At 42.2% G+C, this 18,650-nt stretch overlaps 1 protein-coding gene across 7 annotated transcripts in view; it reads left to right on the forward strand.

The window, feature by feature from the left end:
- Nucleotides 1–18,216, forward strand: part of SH3GL3 (SH3 domain containing GRB2 like 3, endophilin A3) — a 185,740-nt gene extending 167,524 nt beyond the window's left edge. For 6 of the 7 annotated variants that reach the window (XM_033189182.1, XM_033189187.1, XM_033189185.1 and 3 more), the window contains one exon: nt 17,552–18,216. In XM_033189182.1, the coding sequence (XP_033045073.1) occupies nt 17,552–17,757 (206 nt within the window). In that variant the 3' untranslated portion in view covers nt 17,758–18,216. Of the gene's footprint in view, nt 1–9,154; nt 9,352–17,551 lie in introns of all 7 variants that reach the window. The other variant, XR_004431854.1, reaches the window with a different exon arrangement.
- The last annotated feature ends 434 nt before the right edge of the window (nt 18,217–18,650 follow it).

Consider the following 18,650-nt stretch of genomic DNA (forward strand, 5'->3'; position numbering starts at 1 on the left):
TCCTCATAGATGACATCTTCTAGCTATGTCCTCACATGGCAGAAGGAGCAAATGAGCTCCCTCAGGTCCCTTTTATAAGGGCACTAATCCTACTCATGACCTAATCACCCCCAAGTCACTAATTCTCATTACGTAATCAATTCCTAAAGGTCCCAGCTCTTAATACTATTGCATTGGAGATTACATTTCAACAGATGAATTTTGGGGGAACACACACATTCAGGCCATAACGAATAGGAAATACACTGCATACACTAGTCCATAACAATGATGGACTCCTGCTGGACAGAAATTTCAAGGACCCCCCTACCCTGACAGTAAAGAAAGTGTCTTGATTAGACCCTGGTTCTGCTCTCTGGATTTTGGATGAGGGAGATGCTTTTGTCTTTTATTCTATGAGCTCCTAGATTTGCTTTCTGAGAAATGTGTCTTCCAAGACCACTTTGTAAGTGGGCTTTGGAGGGCTGCCTTCTTTGACATCTGTGCTTATTGCTGCTCAGGGACCTTGTGGGTTCCTTACAGTTTAGTAGATACAGATGTCTTCAGGTTAGGTTTACACTTCTTATCACAACTTGATTTCTTTTTTTTTTTTTTTTTTTTGAGATAGTCTTGCTCTGTCGCCCAGGCTGGAGTGCAGTGGTGGGATCTTGGCTCACTGCAACCTCTGCTTCCCAGGTTCAAGCAATTCTTGTGCCTCAGCCTCCCAAGTAGCTGGTATTATAGGCATGCACCACCACGCCTGGCCAATTTTTGTATTTTTAGTAGAGATGGGGCTTCACCATGTTGGCCAGGCTGGTCTTGAACGCCTGACCTTGAGTGATCCACCTGCCTCAGCCTCCCAAACTGCTGGAATTACAGGTGAGTCACCACACTGTCCACAACTTGATTTCTTAAAAAACATAGTGATCTTCTGATCTATATACTTCCAGGCAGTTCCATGTGCCTGTAAATACATTCAAGGTTCTTTCTTAGATATAGCTCTTTTTTTTTTTTAATTATACTTTAAGTTCTAGGGTACATGTGCATAATGTGCAGGTTTGTTACATATGTATACTTGTGCCATGTTGGTGTGCTGCACCCATCAACTCGTCAGCACCCATCAATTCGTCATTAACATCAGGTATAACTCCCAATGCAATCCCTCCCCCCTCCCCTCTCCCCGTGATAGGCCCTGGTGTGTGATGTTCCCCTTCCCGAGTCCAAGTGATCTCATTGTTCAATTCCCACCTATGAGTGAGAACATGTGGTGTTTGGTTTTCTGTTCTTGTGATAGTTTGCTGAGAATGATGGTTTCCAGCTGCATCCATGTCCCTACAAAGGACACAAACTCATCCTTTTTTATGGCTGCATAATATTCCATGGTGTATATGTGCCACATTTTCTTAATCCAGTCTGTCACCGATGGACATTTGGGTTGATTCTAAGTCTTTGCTATTGTGAATAGTGGTGCAATAAACATACGTGTGCATGTGTCTTTATAGCAGCATGATTTATAATCCTTTGGGTATATACCCAGTAATGGGATGGCTGGGTCGTATGGTACTTCTAGTTCTAGATCCTTGAGAAATTGCCATACTGTTTTCCATAATGGTTGAACTAGTTTACAATCCCACCAACAGTGTAAAAGTGTTCCTATTTCTCCACATCCTCTCCAGCAACTGTTGTTTCCTGACTTTTTAATGATTGCCATTCTAACTGGTGTGAGATGGTATCTCATTGTGGTTTTGATTTGCATCTCTCTGATGGCCAGTGATGATGAGCATTTTTTCATGTGTCTGTTGGCTGTATGAATGTCTTCTTTTGAGAAATGTCTGTTCATATCTTTTGCCCACTTTTGGATGGGGTTGTTTGTTTTTTTCTTGTAAATTTGTTTGAGTTCTTTGTAGATTCTGGATATTAGCCCTTTGTCAGATGAGTAGATTGCCAAAATTTTCTCCCATTCTGTAGGTTGCCTGTTCACTCTGATGGTAGTTTCTTTTGCTGTGCAGAAGCTCTTTAGTTTAATCATATCCCATTTGTCAATTATGGCTTTTGCTGCCGTTGCTTTTGGTGTTTTAGACATGAAGTCCTTGCCCATGCCTATGTCCTGAATGGTACTACCTAGGTTTTCTTCTATGGTTTTTATGGTATTAGGTCTAACATTTAGGTCTCTAATCCATCTTGAATTAATTTTCGTATAAGGAGTAAGGAAATGATCCAGTTTCAGCTTACTACTTATGGCTAGCCAATTTTCCCAGCACCATTTATTAAATAGGGAGTCCTTTCCCCATTTCTTGTTTCTCTCAGGTTTGTCAAAGATCAGATGGCTGTAGATGTGTGGTATTATTTCTGAGGACTCTGTTCTGTTCCATTGGTCTATATCTCTGTTTTGGTACCAGTACCATGCTGTTTGGGTTACTGTAGCCTTGTAGTATAGTTTGAAGTCAGGTAGCGTGATGCCTCCAGCTTTGTTCTTTTGACTTAGGATTGTCTTGGCAATGCGGGCTCTTTTTTGGTTCCATATGAACTTGAAAGCAGTTTTTTCCAATTCTGTGAAGAAACTCATTGGTAGCTTGATGGGGATGGCATTGAATCTATAAATAACCTTGGGCAGTATGGCCATTTTCACGATATTGATTCTTCCTATCCATGAGCATGGTATGTTCTTCCATTTGTTAGTGTCCTCTTTGATTTCACTGAGCAGTGGTTGGTAGTTCTCCTTGAAGAGGTCCTTTACATCCCTTGTAAGTTGGATTCCTAGGTATTTTATTCTCTTTGAAGCAATTGTGAATGGAAGTTCATTCCTGATTTGGCTCTCTGTTTGTCTGTTACTGGTGTATAAGAATGCTTGTGATTTTTGCACATTAATTTTGTATCCTGAGACTTTGCTGAAGTTGCTTATCAGCTTAAGGAGATGTTGGGCTGAGACAATGGGGTTTTCTAAATATACAATCATGTCATCTGCAAACAGGGACAATTTGACTTCTTCTTTTCCTAACTGGATACCCTTTATTTCTTTCTCTTGCCTGATTGCCCTAGCCAGAACTTCCAGCATATAAACAGAACCAAAGACAAAAACCACATGATTATCTCAATAGATGCAGAAAAGGCCTTTGACAAAATTCAACAACCCTTCATGCTAAAAATGCTCAATAAATTCGGTATTGATGGAACGTATCTCAAAATAATAAGAGCTATTTATGACAAACCCACAGCCAATATCATACTGAATGGGCAAAAACTGGAAAAATTCCCTTTGAAAACTGGTACAAGACAGGGATGCCCTCTCTCACCACTCCTATTCAACATAGTGTTGGAAGATGTAGCTCTTAAAACGTTTATTTCTTTCCTTCCTTGTCTCACCCATGCTTCACTTTCTTAACTTACAGAGGCTACCTCGAGACCACCTGAAACAGCAGATTTGAGTAGGAAGGTGACACCTTTCGTTGCATCTTTGCCACACAACTGAGTTCCTTTGGTTTAGGGAGGTCTCTGAGAATGATTCGGAAGAGCAATCTGCTTATCTTGTTTTCTTTGGGGTACAGAAGAAGTTTGCTTTTCTAATGCATTAGGAACCAACCTCTGCTCTTTCTTTTGTCTTTGCTTGCAGACTGGGCAACTTTTGTCTTTCTTATAATAACTTGCTATACATACCAATGTTTAGCTAACATCCAGCCTTCTGATTTTATTCACCTTCTTTCTTTAGCGCTACTGGTATGTGGTCTGCTTCCAGAGTTATTATAGGCAAAAAGTTTTTCAAATGTTTTGCCATAATCTAACAGGTCACTGGGTTTCAGCCTGGTGTGGTGGCTCACGCCTGTAATCCCAGCACTTTGGGAGGCCAAGGCAGGTGGACCACCTGAGTTCGGGAGTTTGAGACCAGCTTGACCAACATGGAGAAACCCCATCTCTACTAAAAATACAAAATTAGTCAGACATGGTGGTACATGCCTGTAATCCCAGCTATTTGAGAGGCTGAGGCAGGAGAATTCCTTGAAACCTGGGAGGCAGAGGTTGTGGTGAGGTTGCGGTGAGCTGAGATCGCACCCTTGCATTCCAGCCTGGGCAACAAGAGTGAAACTCTGTCTAAAAATAAGAAGAAGAAGAAGCAGCTAGGTATAAGCAAATTAACTAAAACTTTTCACAGTGAGTTCAACTTCAGCTTCCCTCCTTCAATGCCAGTAGGAAAGGAGAACCCAGAACCCCAGGGCTCAGTCCTTGCCCCATTGTCTCTACCTTTCCAGCTTGCACCCGAGTAGTTCTTAGAGATAGGACCTCAGGTCAAGCTCCCAAGACACCATTCTCTCATTTGCCACCAAAGAGAGAGCTCAACTTTCCTTTGATTGAGCTCACAGAATGGCAGTGTAGAGTGTTAAGCCTTATAAAAATGAAAAGGTATTTGAATTAAAGTATCCCTTAAGGTAATAGGGACCTAGCATTTGAGTGCCAACAGTATGCTAGGAGTTAGTATTTGGTGCTTTATAGACATAGACATAACTCATTTCATCCTCATAACAGTACTCCAAGGAAGTGATAATTTAAAAAAGTAATAAATAATAAGATAATGATAATAGCAACTACACTTATTGACTACTTACTATGGGTTAGATATTGTATAAATACTTTGTATACATCTCTAGTACTATTTTTAGTCCCCATTTTACAGATGAGTAAGTAGAGGCTCTGAGAGGTTAAGTGAGATCTTCTCAAGATCACAGAGCCAGGAAGTAGCAGAGCTGGGCATTTTACCTTACAGATATTTCATGTTGTGTCATTAAGAAGGAATACTAGGGAATATTATGAAATGGCCAAGAGCATGGGGAATGATTTATTTCCAAGATTCATGATTATGGGGAATCTGTGGTCAGCAAGTGGTTGCAAAGGGAGCCCGCTGAATGCATATGACTTGGAAGGGAAAAGCAGAAGACAGTGAGGTCTTTGGCTTCCTCACTGAGGCCGCGCATGTCAGTACTTTGTCCCCTCTTTCTTGGCCAGTAGCTGGGTCCCTAGACAGATTAAGTTCCTAGAAGGGCGATGTTCAGACAGAGATCACAGATGTGCAGAAGCTGGCTTCTAAGAAGGCTCAGTGTCCCATATGCTCCACTGCAACAAACTCTACTGTGTGCCACTGTGTGTCTTTTGCCTGTGCCTGTCCCAGGCTGCCTCTTCTAAGTTTCCCTCGGTGGTAGCTTCAAGTCCCCCTCTCACACACCTAGCACTGGGCTTCCTTGATTTGTGGGTGGAATTTGTGAGTGTAAAGGGGGTCCTGTACTGTTTGTTTTTGAGGCACAGTTTCAAAAGAAAATGACATTTATAGCCTGCATTAATGGGAAATTACTTTCCATTAGGATTCTGAATGATTTGCACATAGTGTTTATAAAGTAAAGGAAAAATGTCAAGCATTTCTCTAACAAATGAAAGCAAAGCTCATGAGACTGCCAGAAATGAATTCCAAGAACATTTTCTTTATCATTTCTTCTTTCTAAAGAAAAAAAGAGAGAGATGAAAGAACATAAGTCAATTAAGCAGAATGCATCGTGGGACTGAGATGGAATCTTTGATAATATCATTGCTAGGTAGTTAAGAGAATGAGTAAAGTGAGCCAAAATGGAGAAGGGGGAGAATCACATCTTGAAATGACAGATTGCAGACAAAATCCAACTCTAGGTCTTGGCTGGGAGAAACGACTGCCTGTTCAAGCCCACGAGTGTAGGGTCATGCTGTTTCATCAGTGTAAGCTTCCCCTCTGTCCCCAAAGAGAAAGGGAGGCCAAGAAACATCCTTGAGCTGAAACGTGTGCCTGTGTAGCTCCCAGAAACCCACTGATTTTTAAGAAAATAGTGTAGGAACTTGTGACCCATGCTCAAGTATCTTCCTCGCCCGTGAGGAATTTTTATTGGGTACCAGGTTGTCACCTCCTGAATTATATATTTAAAGACTAGAGGACAAAATGTATTTTATCAACTCATTTTTTATGAAGTTTTTTTTTTTTTCTTCTTGCCGAAACTCTTAAAAGGGGTACCACTTTGTGTAATCACAACTAAGGGTTAATATGCCCCAAACTGGGACCTACTTTAAACATATAGGAGACTGAAATTAGTTAACAAATATGCATTCCAAATGTGTGCTACAGGCACATCAGAGTGAGGTGAAATAAATCTCCCAAATGGCTTGTATTAAGACATTCTAACTCTCTTTAGGTATAAAAGAGACTTTTATAAATTTCTTGACACTTCTAAGGCAGCTTGGAAGTAATTTCTAGAGCCTAAGTCATTCCCCTCATTGGCACAAAATGTCTAGGATTACATTAGAAAATAAACATTTATTCAAAAGTGAAATATGAAGTTTGAAAATTGAAGAAGATGAACACTTTACAAATAGAAATACATGCAATTTTTTTAACCTACATTTCCGTAGAAGAAATTAAAATTTCACAGAGCAGTGACAATGGTAATTGTTCAGTCAGCATGTTGTTTCTTACATTTCTTTTCTTGCCTTCCACCTCTTTTCTTCTATTCCCCTTCCCCACTAACAGCCTTCCCCCGAGATCCATTTCTATGTATTATCAGTAGTGCTTCAGAGTCAGAGTTACTGACAAGAGAGAAAAAAGTAAGGAAACAGGAGTCCCATGTTGTAGTTCAGATTCTGGAACTTCTAAGTTGGATCAGTTGGGGTGAGTTTCTTAGCACCTCTAGACCGATTTGAACTTGTTCCTAGAGGAAGTGATTTGACTTAATACATTCCAAGGTACTTTCTAGCTCTAAATTCTGTGGCTGCAGTAGTTATCTTTTGTGAGTACTTAGCGTTCTTAATAATTTGAAACGTGAGTAGGTTGAACATTTAATATTTTCTATATTTTAAAAAATATTTTAAAAATTAAAGTGTGAAATATGATTATTATTGCTGATCAGTAGCCATTGGTGAGGTGAACAGGAAGAGTCTCTCTGTTATTTTCCAGTCTGAAGGGAGATTTAGAGAGGGAAGTTTTCCTCACTGCAGGGAATGATTTTCTGCAGTTATTCTGAATAGCCTGTAAAAAGAGTTTTGAAAAGCCATAAGACTATATAAATTCTGACTTAGTTGTGGGGATTTTGACTTTGCTGAAATGATCTCAAATGCTGCATATTTTAAAATCTTAACATATACTTTATAATGATACATTTGATCTGTAAGCTAAAATGTAAAATACCATCATCTAAATATTAATTTGTGTACTTGTTTTAAAAAATACAGTAGAAGTCTGTTGTGTCCTGGGATTACAAACCAGGCAACAATGGTGTTGCACCATCCAGGGGACTCTGAGTCCATATGAATGACACCCCCTAGAGTTGTCCAGTGGATGTGGCTGCAAGTGCAAACTTGAATGCCAGATTATAGGAATGAGAGACATAGGAAAAGTGTAAGAAGGTAGTGCAAGGCTGGTGATAAATGGCTGACTCTAAGCTTCCAAGTCAGGATCACGACAGAGAGAGGTGTGTCCTTCAACAACTAGAAAACACTTGTTGTTTCTGAAGGGGGTGGCCAATAGTCTACGACAAGTGCCCCTTGCCTGAGAATGTGGGCCCATCATAGCTAGCCTTTCTGATTTTTCAAGATTAGCCAGAAACCCTATGTTTATGTGACATCTCCTGACTTTTAGATGTTGGCAACTAATCCACATTGTGAAAAAGCAAGGAGCAGGCCAGACAAGGTATCATCTGCAAGCTGATCACTATGCCAGTGGCCAGAAAGTCAACTCTAATGAAGGCTGCTGTTTGCATTTTCATTTTCCAGAACTCAGAGTGGCAAAATAATAATAATAATACAAACAACAACAACAGCAACAAAAACAAGCCACACACATTGGATCTGGTTGCAATAGAGGGGTCACCTGCCAGAAAGTTTATTTTGATAAATAAATGGGCCACAGGTTTTGATATTTATCTGCAGAAGTCATCTCAGTAGACAAGTCATGGTTTTGTAAGGTGGGGGAGGGCACAACTTTATTAGTTAAACCCATCTAATATAACCCGAGTAAATTGAGGAAGATTGGCATTAAGGTTAACATAAAGCACACATGCTTACTTTTACAGATTTTAATGGTTAAGCTTGAGTTCCGTTGGCAAGTAATTTCAATAAATCACATCTCCTGTGGATAAATACAGGGCTGTTATTTCTAGAAAGACAGTCCATAGACTTTTACTAGATTTTACTTGGTAGTATACAACTTAACCATCATAGACCAACACTTAAAATTTCCAGATAAGGAAATCAGGACCCAAAGATGACCTAATCCACAGCAAAGATGCAGAGATCTGAAGCTTCTGTCCAGTGCGCTCTTACCCATGGAGAAAAACAATATGTTAGAGATGTTGAACCAGATAGTGTCTGTGGTATCTATCAGCATTGGACACCAGTGTTGTGTCTGGGTTAGATAGCGAGAAAGCATGTGCTTCAAACGAATTCTGCTATAACAATTTGAGATTATAAATGGGAAAAAAGAAACTTTTTGAAGGGAGTTTGAACCAGATATGCTTGTTTGAACTCAGAGGAGATGGTATCTCACAGATTGAACATGGTGCCTGGCTCCATGCTCCCGGCTCCATGCTTTCAAACACTCGGTGAGAGTTTGAAAATGAATTGGAACCAGAAATAAACCTGAAAGTTCCAAATCGGATTTCTACCCCACCATGGTAGGAGATGAACTCTCTAGTCGGATGGTGCAGGTACAGTCAAACCTCAAGGTCACCTGGGTTCTGGAACCGAAGCTTCCAGGAGACTTGGGGTCCCATTCCCGACTGGGATGTGGATTCCCCCCATCAGCAGGTACCTTCCTGTCTGTTCCTTAGCTGCTCTACAAGTGGTGTAAGTAATAAGGAAACACGTTTGGATTTCCTGACTTCAGGCCAGGAAGTGAGCAGAATATGAGCCCACCCAGCCCAAAGGGGTGTTACCTGCCTTACTGCAAAGTGGGCTTTGGAGTCAGAGGGAAGCCCGAATCCTGGTTCACTTCATACCTTTGGGTCTCAATTTCGTCATCTAACGAATGCAGATTCTCATTACTACCTCACAGGATTATTCTAAGGATTAAATTGGATCTTGTGAATTAGGGGTACTGGGCCAGGGACTCGGTACAGAGTAAGAGCCCACAATGCAGCACTGTTAATGTTACATAATTGGTTATCTGATTTCCCAGCCTACAGCAGACTGGAACCAGCAGATTAGGAAGGCCCAAGGGACTGCTTCGGGAAGGCCATTGACGGCAGGAAAAAGTGACAGGTCGCAGCCAGACTACAAGGGAGGCAAGAGAAAAATTATAAAAAGCAGGAACTAAAACACTCAAAAGACACAACAGTCTGGGGGATTTACTAAAAGACAAAGAGCCCTTCTCAGGTCAGTAGCTTCTGGGAGACTCCATACCTTGTACCCCAACAGGGACTTATGTTGACAGCATTGTGTGAATTACTTCTCTCTCTATCCCCTTTGCCCCTCAAAATAGCTGTGGGGGTGGGGTCATAGTTTGCCTTTCAGTGGGGATGCTCTGACCGAATGCTTCCAGATCACGAAGTCCCCACAGTCAAGGCCAGCAAAGGAGCGAGCACAGTGGGCTCCTTCGGTGGTCTGAAAAGAACACAAGTTCCACAAAAGAGCTGTGATTTTTAGTGCAACAGAGAAAAGGACGCCCCTTTCACCACTGACCAGTCCTTCCACCTTCACCTCCCTTAAAGTCAAGGTTAGAGATGGAGCCCTGGAGAACAGGCTTCCAGATCCTGGCATATGGGAGAGAGAGAGAAAATGAGAAGGCCAGGCTGCAGACATGCCAGTCCCTTCTGATGCCATCTCTACTCTGGTGTCTAATTCACCACCTGGAGTGGGCACTGTTTTTAACTGAAGCCTGAGCTGCTCACTTTGAAGCTGGAACTCAGGCTGAAGAAGACAGGATAGAGACTAAGTGCCCAGAAGTTATCCTTCAGGTGTGACAGGCAAGGCTAGGTGGGACATGGACAGACCTTCCTGGGGATCTGGGTAGGATTTAGGTAGAGAATGCTCTAAGAGATCCTTCCAAGGCCTGGGAGCATCCTGAGGTATGCCGAACTGAGGACCCAAAGGCTCATTCCAAGCCCAGCTGATGGGCCACCCCATTGGCTGGAGTTGGCTCAGAAATGGTGTGGGAGAAGGCCGGGTGTGGTAGCTCATGCCTGTAATTCCAGCACTTTGAGAGGCCAAAGCAGGAGGATCACTTAAGCCCTGGAGTTTGAGACCAGCCTGGGCAACATAGTGAGACTCCACCTCTATAGAAAATACCAAAATTATCCGGGCATGATGGTGCCTATAGTCCCAGGTACTTAGGAGGCTAAGGCGGAAGGATTGCTTGAGCCCAAGAGGTCAAGGCTGCAGGCCAATAGCAGGGCACTGTACTGCAGCTCGAGGGACAGAGCAAGACAGTCTCAAAAAAAAAAAAAAGGAAAACAGAAAGAAAAACAGTAGGGATAAAACCACAAACTAACCATTTTCAGAGGGATATATGGCATAGGGATCAAGAGCACAGACTCTCGACCTGGCCCGCGGTCAAGTCTCAGTGCTGTGGCTTAATTGTGTTAAATTTGTATGCCTCAATTTCTCCATCCCTCACATTGGGGGAAATAGTGGTACCTACTCATAGAATTTCTCTGGGAATTAAATCCATAAATCCACTAATATCTCTGAGGCACTTAGAATATTGTCCTGGCACATGGTAAACACTAACACCTGAGAGTTATTATTTCATCCCTGTAGCTGAGTGGGGCTGAGGAATTGTAGACTGGACTGCCTCTACCTTAATAAAATGTGCTCAGCATTTCTGCATATGCAATAACTCTTTGCAGCAGCAGAGACTTTAGCCAAAATATATATATGTGTGTATATATATGTGTGTGTGTGTATACATATATATAATAAGTGGAGTTGGGGGAGGGGAACTGCAAATAATTTTCCTGCTGTTAAAATAAGAGGAACTGAACCATATTAATGCCAAGAGGGAAATCAGTTTATTTCAGGGGGAACGTGGTTTTCCTACCTCCTACTGTGTTACTGATACAGTACTTACTGACCAGCCATCTTAAACTCTTGTGGTAGCGTCTCTCTCTCTCTCTCTTTTTCCTAATGGTGTGGAACGGAGCTTGAATAATAAATATTTAACAGGGACACTCCCTTTTCTCTGTTAAAATAATCTTTGTTTCAATACTTTAACAAGGAAGACTGTGTTTTCCCACCTTGGCTCTCACGTTTGGTTGAAGTCAGGTCTCAGGAGTAAGAGAAAATAAACACAGGGCCACTTGGAGAGGGCAGCCCTGGCTGAAGCCGTCTCACTGGACAGCCCAGGGTCAGGGGTTTCAGCCGCCTGTTCAAGGGCACCCAGATCCACAGCAGCTAGCTGGGAGCTCCTGTGCAACTATGCCCAGTGATTCCAGGTGCCAGCTACTGAATGCGAGAGAGCAAGGAGGTGGAGGTAGACGAGGAACTGCCAGCTGCAGGACCACAGGGGAAAGGGGAGGGGGTTTTCAACAAAGATGGGACACTGAGTAGGACCAGTCTTTTCTTACGAGATGTTTTCAGCTGAGGTGCCGGCTTCGGATGGTGGGAAACCAGGCATTCAGCTCTCTTGGAGAGGCTTATATCTAACAGAGTTGGAAAGCCTCCATTGAGGAAATCCAGCCCATTCTGCCTGGACTCTGGGGCTCCATCCGTGGTGACTTTTGTGTCAAGGGAAAATTCACACACTGTCACTCAGGCGGGCAGCAACTTAATTTCTATTTAGCTGAACTGAACTTGCTTGCAAGCCTCTATGTAGACCAATGGTGGAAACAACTTAATCTTTTTTCCATTTCTGCTGTTGACCAAAAAAAAAAAAGTTTTAAAATCTTTTTTCCATTTCTTCTAATGGTGGAAAAAAGCACAGTCTTGCCATTTCAAGGTAGCTCAGTCTCTTCCAATAGAAAGCGTAGACTATCCATTTATGACTTAGGTGATTCCGGATTTAAACAGTCAATTCAGAGTAGAAATTCCCTATCAGGGCTGTTGGTTTTTCTTGAAGGTTCTCTTCTCCCACTGGTCCAGTCCTAAGATGTTGCCTGGATGTGAGGGGAGTTGACAGAACATCATGGTGTCAGGTAGGGAAGCTTGCTTCCACAGCTGAGGTGGCTCGTCACAGGAGGCCTTGGGCCTGGGTCAGGACCTGCTGACATCTGTGGCCCAGGCCTTCTTCTCTGGGTTGCTGAATCTCTGCATTTGGAACCCTGTGTCACTGCCCCCAGGCTGTCTCTGGCCTCAGTGACCCCTCAGCACTTCCTGCTGGGAACTTGAGGGAATTTGTTCACAGTTCACAGGGAGCCACCAGCCTTCAGGCCCCATCTCTACTTAGTGACGCCACATGGTTTCCACTGGGCTGCAGCCCCTGTGTTAGTCCAGAGAACTTTGATAGCTGCCTTCTCCCAGAATTTCTGTGGAAAGTGGAGTCTAAGACCCCCTTCCCCAGGGTGGCATCCAAGGAGCATTTCAATTGTCTTGCTCATCCTCTTCTCACTCCAGGCCCCTTCCCTACTTCCTTGCCTCCAGGAAGAGCTTGTATCTCTTCTCTGGATGGCAGGAAACAGCTCCTCCTTCTCCATGGCTTATAATCAAAATGCTAGGCTCTGAGTTCTTCAAACTCTAGTTCCTTGGAACCCAGGAGTTTCTCTCTCTCTCCCTCTGTCTCTCTATCGCTCTTGCTCTTAAATCTTATAAAAGCCTACCTGGCTCTAGCATGAAAGCCTAAAAGCCTTGGCTTTCACAATGTGTCACAACTGAAATAGTTTTATTTGGGAACTTAAAAGCTAAACATTGACTGCTTTGTTCATGTCTGGGTTCCACCCTCCTCCTGAAGTAAGAGAAGCAAGCCCCAGCTCCTTGGGTTGAGGGCCCCAGGCAACAGAAATGACCCAGAATGAAAAAGGCATTGATACTTCAGAATATCATCTGGCTGCATGTGTAATTCAGGGCAGCCAGTCTGAGCTATGGTTGGGGTGGATTTACCAAGTGCCTACTTAGCAAGTGCCAATTGCTCTTAGTGTTTTAGGCAGCCCAGTGGTGGCTGGAGGGCCAGGTGCACTTGCACTGCATGAGTCAGGGGGCTCTCGAACAGGATCTTTCTACTCAGTGGTCTCTGGAGAGATGCCCTGTCTTGGGTTTAGGTGCTGATGGAGTGTGATAGGGGTGCTGGTCTCTTTCCAGCTCTCAGAATATAAAAGTGGGCAATGTGGCAGTGGTTCCTTGCCAAGAATGAATGACATGAGAAGTGAGTAATGCAGCTTTTCCATGATTTGTTCTGTGTGTGTGTGCAGCAAGAACAGGTTTACACATGGAGGTGGTGGCCTGGTTTACACATGGAAGTGGTACATACACTTGGACAAGTGTATGCCTGCCACTAAGCATTTTGGTCATTGCAGGTGGCTTATAGAGTAAATAGGAGGGAAATATATAAATGTATCTATCTATCTATCTATCTATCTATCTATCAATCATTAGCCCTGTAGTCAGTGTGTCAGCCTATGAAATGTCTTGGCAACCCTTAGTGATATCATGTAGGAGGTGACATGGAGCAAGGTAGGTGATGGCCTGGGGTCTGGAGCCCTCCTGTTTCTGGCTCAGCCAGTAGCCCTGGGGCCAGACCATTGTGACTTCTCAGAGGCATTGATGGCTTCTTTTTGAAAAGGGGAGGACTCATGGAGGACTGCCAAATTCCATTCTAGCATTAACATTCTGTGTTCAAGGAAATGTTTCCCGAGACTACCATGTGGTTTGGCACTTGACTGTTAAAAACTAGTACCTGACTCTGTTAAAAACTAGTAGTGAGAGAAATGCTAAAAGAATAAGAATTATTTTTATAATCCACATTAAAACAGTATACATTAATAAAGTAGACTTTGACTCACGGCTCAGGTTGCCCTTTTCAGTGCTCAGCCCCCGCCTATCCACCCACATATGCACTCCATGACCCAAGAAAAATGAAAAGTTCTGTATTGTAAGCCCTCTATTCCCCTATGCTTTGTTTGAAATCGTTGAATATTGTTCTGTTCAAATACAAAATAGTGAACTAAACCCTGATATTTATAGCCTTCTACCCCCTAGCTTTCATCATTATGACAAGAGGAATACACAGACTTAGGCAGGGATGGGGTCTGTCATGGAAGGAGCCATCCAGAGGCTAGAAACATCATGTAGATTGTAGAGGTTATATTGCAGGTGGGTCCAGAGTTTCAAAGTCCCAGGACAGGAGCTGCCTCCCTGAAGGGAAGAAGAGCTCCCCTACCATTACCCCCTTCCCTTTCCTTGCCAGCTGAGTCTCTTTAACCTTTAACGCTTCCCTGTGGGAAGTAGAGGAGAGGATCATTTCACTGGTAGTTGTCAACCTCCCCTGGACGTTGGAAGGACCTGAGAAACAAACAATACTGATGCCAGAGCTTCTGATTTCATTGGTTTGCGGTTCAAACTGGGCAGTGGGCAGCCACCAAGTTGAGACCCACTGCCACAGGAAGGCAACAGGAAGCTACCTTGGTACAACCTGTGGTACTTCACGGATGAAGGCTCCTTAGAGTGCCCTGTTCCTTAGAGAAACAGGTGCTACTCTGTGATCTCCACTGCCCCAACCCTTCTCTTCCTCCTCCCACAGTGCTGTCACCTCTCTACCTCTCCCCAGGACAAAGGAGCATCTCATTTGGACAGCCATAGAAATACCCCATACCTTCTCTCTTCACTTGGACCTAGAAGACTTGGTGGGGAAAGAACATAATCTCTGGCAGAACTTGCTTCAATTCTCACTTGAAGTCTAGAGGGAGGAAAATGTCTTATAACAGAAAAAGGAAATAAAAATGGAAATCATCAAATAGGATGGCAAAAGTCACTTATTAAGAAAAAAAACTCCTAAGATTAATCTTATTAATACTCAAAGAAAAAAATATGAACCAGTCAAAACTGAAGTGAGATTTTTGTGAGAGAAACATGTCACATTAATACTAAAATATACCTAGTTAAATGAATTCATGAGAATAGCAAGGAAATATTGAAATAGAAGAGTAATGACTATGAACTAGTTTTACTAGTTATTAACATTTAATTTATTTATATTTATTTTTGAGATGGAGTCTCACTCTGTCACCCAGGCTGGAATGTAGTGGTGTGATCTTGGCTCACTGCAACCTCCACCTCCCAGGTTCAAGTGATCCTCCCGCCTCAGCCTCCTGAGTATCTGGGATTACAGACATGTGCTACCACATCTGACTAACTTTTGTATTTTTAGAGATGGGGTTTCACCATGTTGGCCAGTCTGGTCTCAAACTCCTGACCTCAAGTGAACTGCCCACCTTGGCCTCCCAAGTGCTGGGATTACAGGTGTGAGCTACCACACCCAGCCTATTAACATTTATTATAAAGCTACAGTATTTAAAACGATATGGTACTGTTACCAAAATGAGTCAGTGGGACAAAATAGAAAATCCAAAAATAGATCTAAGTCCCATGATAATTAAATATGTGATAAAGATAAAGGCAATACTTGAAATCACTGGAGAAAATATGGATTATTTAATTATGTTGGTATAACTGCATAAGCATTATTAAATATAATAGGTATTTACCTCTTTTTGCCAAAATCCAAATGGATTATAAAAGTAAAAGTTCTGACATGAAAAATAAATAAATAAAAATACTAGAATAAAATTTAGTTGAGTAATAAACCATGAATAGAAAGTGTGATTAGTTTGACTGTTTATACTCTTAAATTTGTGCATTCATGCCACAGCAAGACAGAAACCCTTTCTCTGCCCTACCGCCAGCACAAACTTCAAAAACAAAATGAGGAAAAAAAAAAAAAAGGAACAGATGATAAGTTGGGAATAATGTTTGTATCAGAAATGACAGATAAAGGGTAAATATGTGTAGTATAAAGGGACTTCTAAACATTTGAAGAAAAATAGTGATATCAGGTCAGTGCAAAAGTAATTACGGGTTTTGCCATGGAAAGTAATGGCAAAAACTGTGATTGCTTTTGCACCACCCTAATAGAAAAATAAATTGACACTAAATGTCAGATATTTTAGAACAAATTCATATTCTATGACCATGAAATCTTTTTCTTGGAATTTATCCTCAGGAACTAATTGTGCACATTTGTGGATATTTATGTATAAGCTTTTTTTCCCCCAAAGAATTGTCTCTAAAAGCCAAGGGGGAGTAAAAGAGACAACAGAAAGAAAATGAAGCAAAAGGAAGAGAAGTCGAGAAAAACAGGGAGGGAGAAGGAAGGAAAGAAGGAAGGAAGGAAAAGAAGAGATGAAAAGAAGAGAAGGAAGGAAAAGAAGGAAGAACCATAAATGTCCAGCAACAGGAGACTAGTTGAAGAAATGTTACATTGTGAGAGCTGACAGCTAGTCAGTAACTAAAAGTAAAATTGGAAGATATTCAACCTAGTGTGTACAAGAAGAATCTTTTATGAAAACAACTATATGTAAATATATGCACAAATGTAATCATGAAGACATCTGGAATCTGAAAGCTAGTCCAGTTATCTCTGGGGTAATGGGTTACAGCTCTGACTTTTCTTTCTCCATTTTGCATACATGTATTTTTTCTTTACAATTAGCATGCTTTTGTTTTGAAAAAAATTGTTTTTTATGTTATTCTGGGAATAGACGTCAGTAAATATTCTTGTCTGTAAATTCTGGTCTGTAAATATTCTTGCCTTTCTTGTCCTGGTTTCTCTCCTCCCAGCCCTCATCCTGCCCATGCACTAGGAAGATCTTGTTGACCACCAAGATCTTCCCTGCTACCCACTCCCCAGAGCTCCTGAACCATGAGTCGTATACACTTCATATTTGTTCTCTAAAAGTATTTTGGCCATGCACAGTGGATCACGCCTGTAATCCCAATACTTTGGGAGGTCGAGGTGAGCAGATCACTAAAGGCCAGGAGTTCGAGACCAGCCTGGCCAATATGGTGAAACCCCACCTGTACTAAAAATACAAAAATTAGCCAGGGGTAGTGGCGCACACCTGTAGTCCCAGCTGCTTGGGAGGCTAAGGCACAAGAATTGCCTGAACCTGGGAGCCAGAGGTTACAGTAAGCCAGGATCACACCATTGCACTCCAGCCTGGGCGACAGAGCAAGACTCTGTCTCAAAAATAAATAGATAAATAATAAAAGTTTCTCGTGTATTTTCCAATCCCCACAAAGAAACTGTAAGCTCCCAGAAGAAGGAGGTGGGCCTTGTGATTCCTCTGTCCCTCCCTTAGGACTCCAGTTGGAGCTGAGTGACTGCTTTTGGGAGATGGGCTGGGCATGACTTCTCTGCCTGGGAGTATTGAAAAGATAGACACTGGGCTTATGGCGTCAGCACAGGCAACTGGGAGAGCTGAAGCAGCCAGAGACCACAAACAGCACCCGTGAGCTGGGTGGAGCTGGCCTTGTTGTGGGAAGGAAGCAGGGCCTGCTGTTAAGGGTCTAAGTTTTTCCACATTTCTAATTTCCCATGGATAATTGATCATGTTAACTTGTACTTTTTGTCTCCATATCATGCGGACAGGTTCTAACATTCCCATGGACCAGCCCTGCTGTCGTGGTCTCTATGACTTTGAGCCAGAAAACCAAGGAGAATTAGGATTTAAAGAAGGGGACATCATTACGTTAACCAATCAAATAGATGAAAACTGGTATGAAGGAATGATACACGGGGAATCCGGATTCTTCCCCATTAATTATGTTGAAGTGATCGTGCCTTTACCTCAGTAAATGTGTAACACACTCTGGACATACTTTCATAACTGAAATGAATTCACACCAATGTGCTCTCAGTGTGGTGTTCTGTGACATCCTTTACTATTTGACCAACTTAATGACTTTTGTATGTGTGTTCTCTTTATAATGTATTTTGTATCACTTTAGTTTGTATAAATGATTTTCTTGTCTTTGCTACATGAAAATATTGGTTTTTTTTTTTTGCTTCTTGTCCTAAAAGTCATTGGTTAAACATATTTGCTTCCTGTTACTAAAAATAAGTCTCACCCACTGCGGTTATGTCAATGAATGGCCTGTATTCCTCAGCTGCAATGAAATGGTAACATTTGAAACTAAGACATGCTAAATATTTTGTTTCTCGACATTCCTGATGATGTCTGATCTTTCTTCTTCATTGTATTTTAAGCTTACCCGTGAATAGCCCAATAAACATGACATACTGTGTTGGCAAAAGGCCTTGGTTATTTTTAATGTTGAGTTGTTGATTTTTAAGTCTTCCAGCTGCAAACTGACACCCCATGGCCAAAGTGTCACAGCACAGATGCTTAGATGATGCCTCCTGATGGGAGCCTTCACTTTCCACCTGATTCAAACATGACGCTCATCCTTCTTCCAGTTAGGGGATGGAAAGCCCTTCTGCCTACCTTCAAGTTTATTTATGGAAGTCCCCAAATCAAGCTTCTGCTGCTGCCACATTTTGGATAGGTTTTTTGAGCAAGTTGTGTTATGGATGCTCAGGAAGTAGTATGGTCAAGAGTTGGTTGAGTCCCCAATAACATCCTCTTAGGCTCAGTGAACCAGCCCCTGGCCTTGCCTACGGTACCCACTTGTCACATGCTTTGGCCCACTGGAGCCTACAATCCTATTATGGGAAGGGACAGGTATTA

This window comes from Trachypithecus francoisi, unplaced genomic scaffold (assembly GCF_009764315.1).
Source record: "Trachypithecus francoisi isolate TF-2019V2 unplaced genomic scaffold, Tfra_2.0 Lachesis_group3, whole genome shotgun sequence".
NCBI lineage: Eukaryota > Metazoa > Chordata > Mammalia > Primates > Cercopithecidae > Trachypithecus > Trachypithecus francoisi.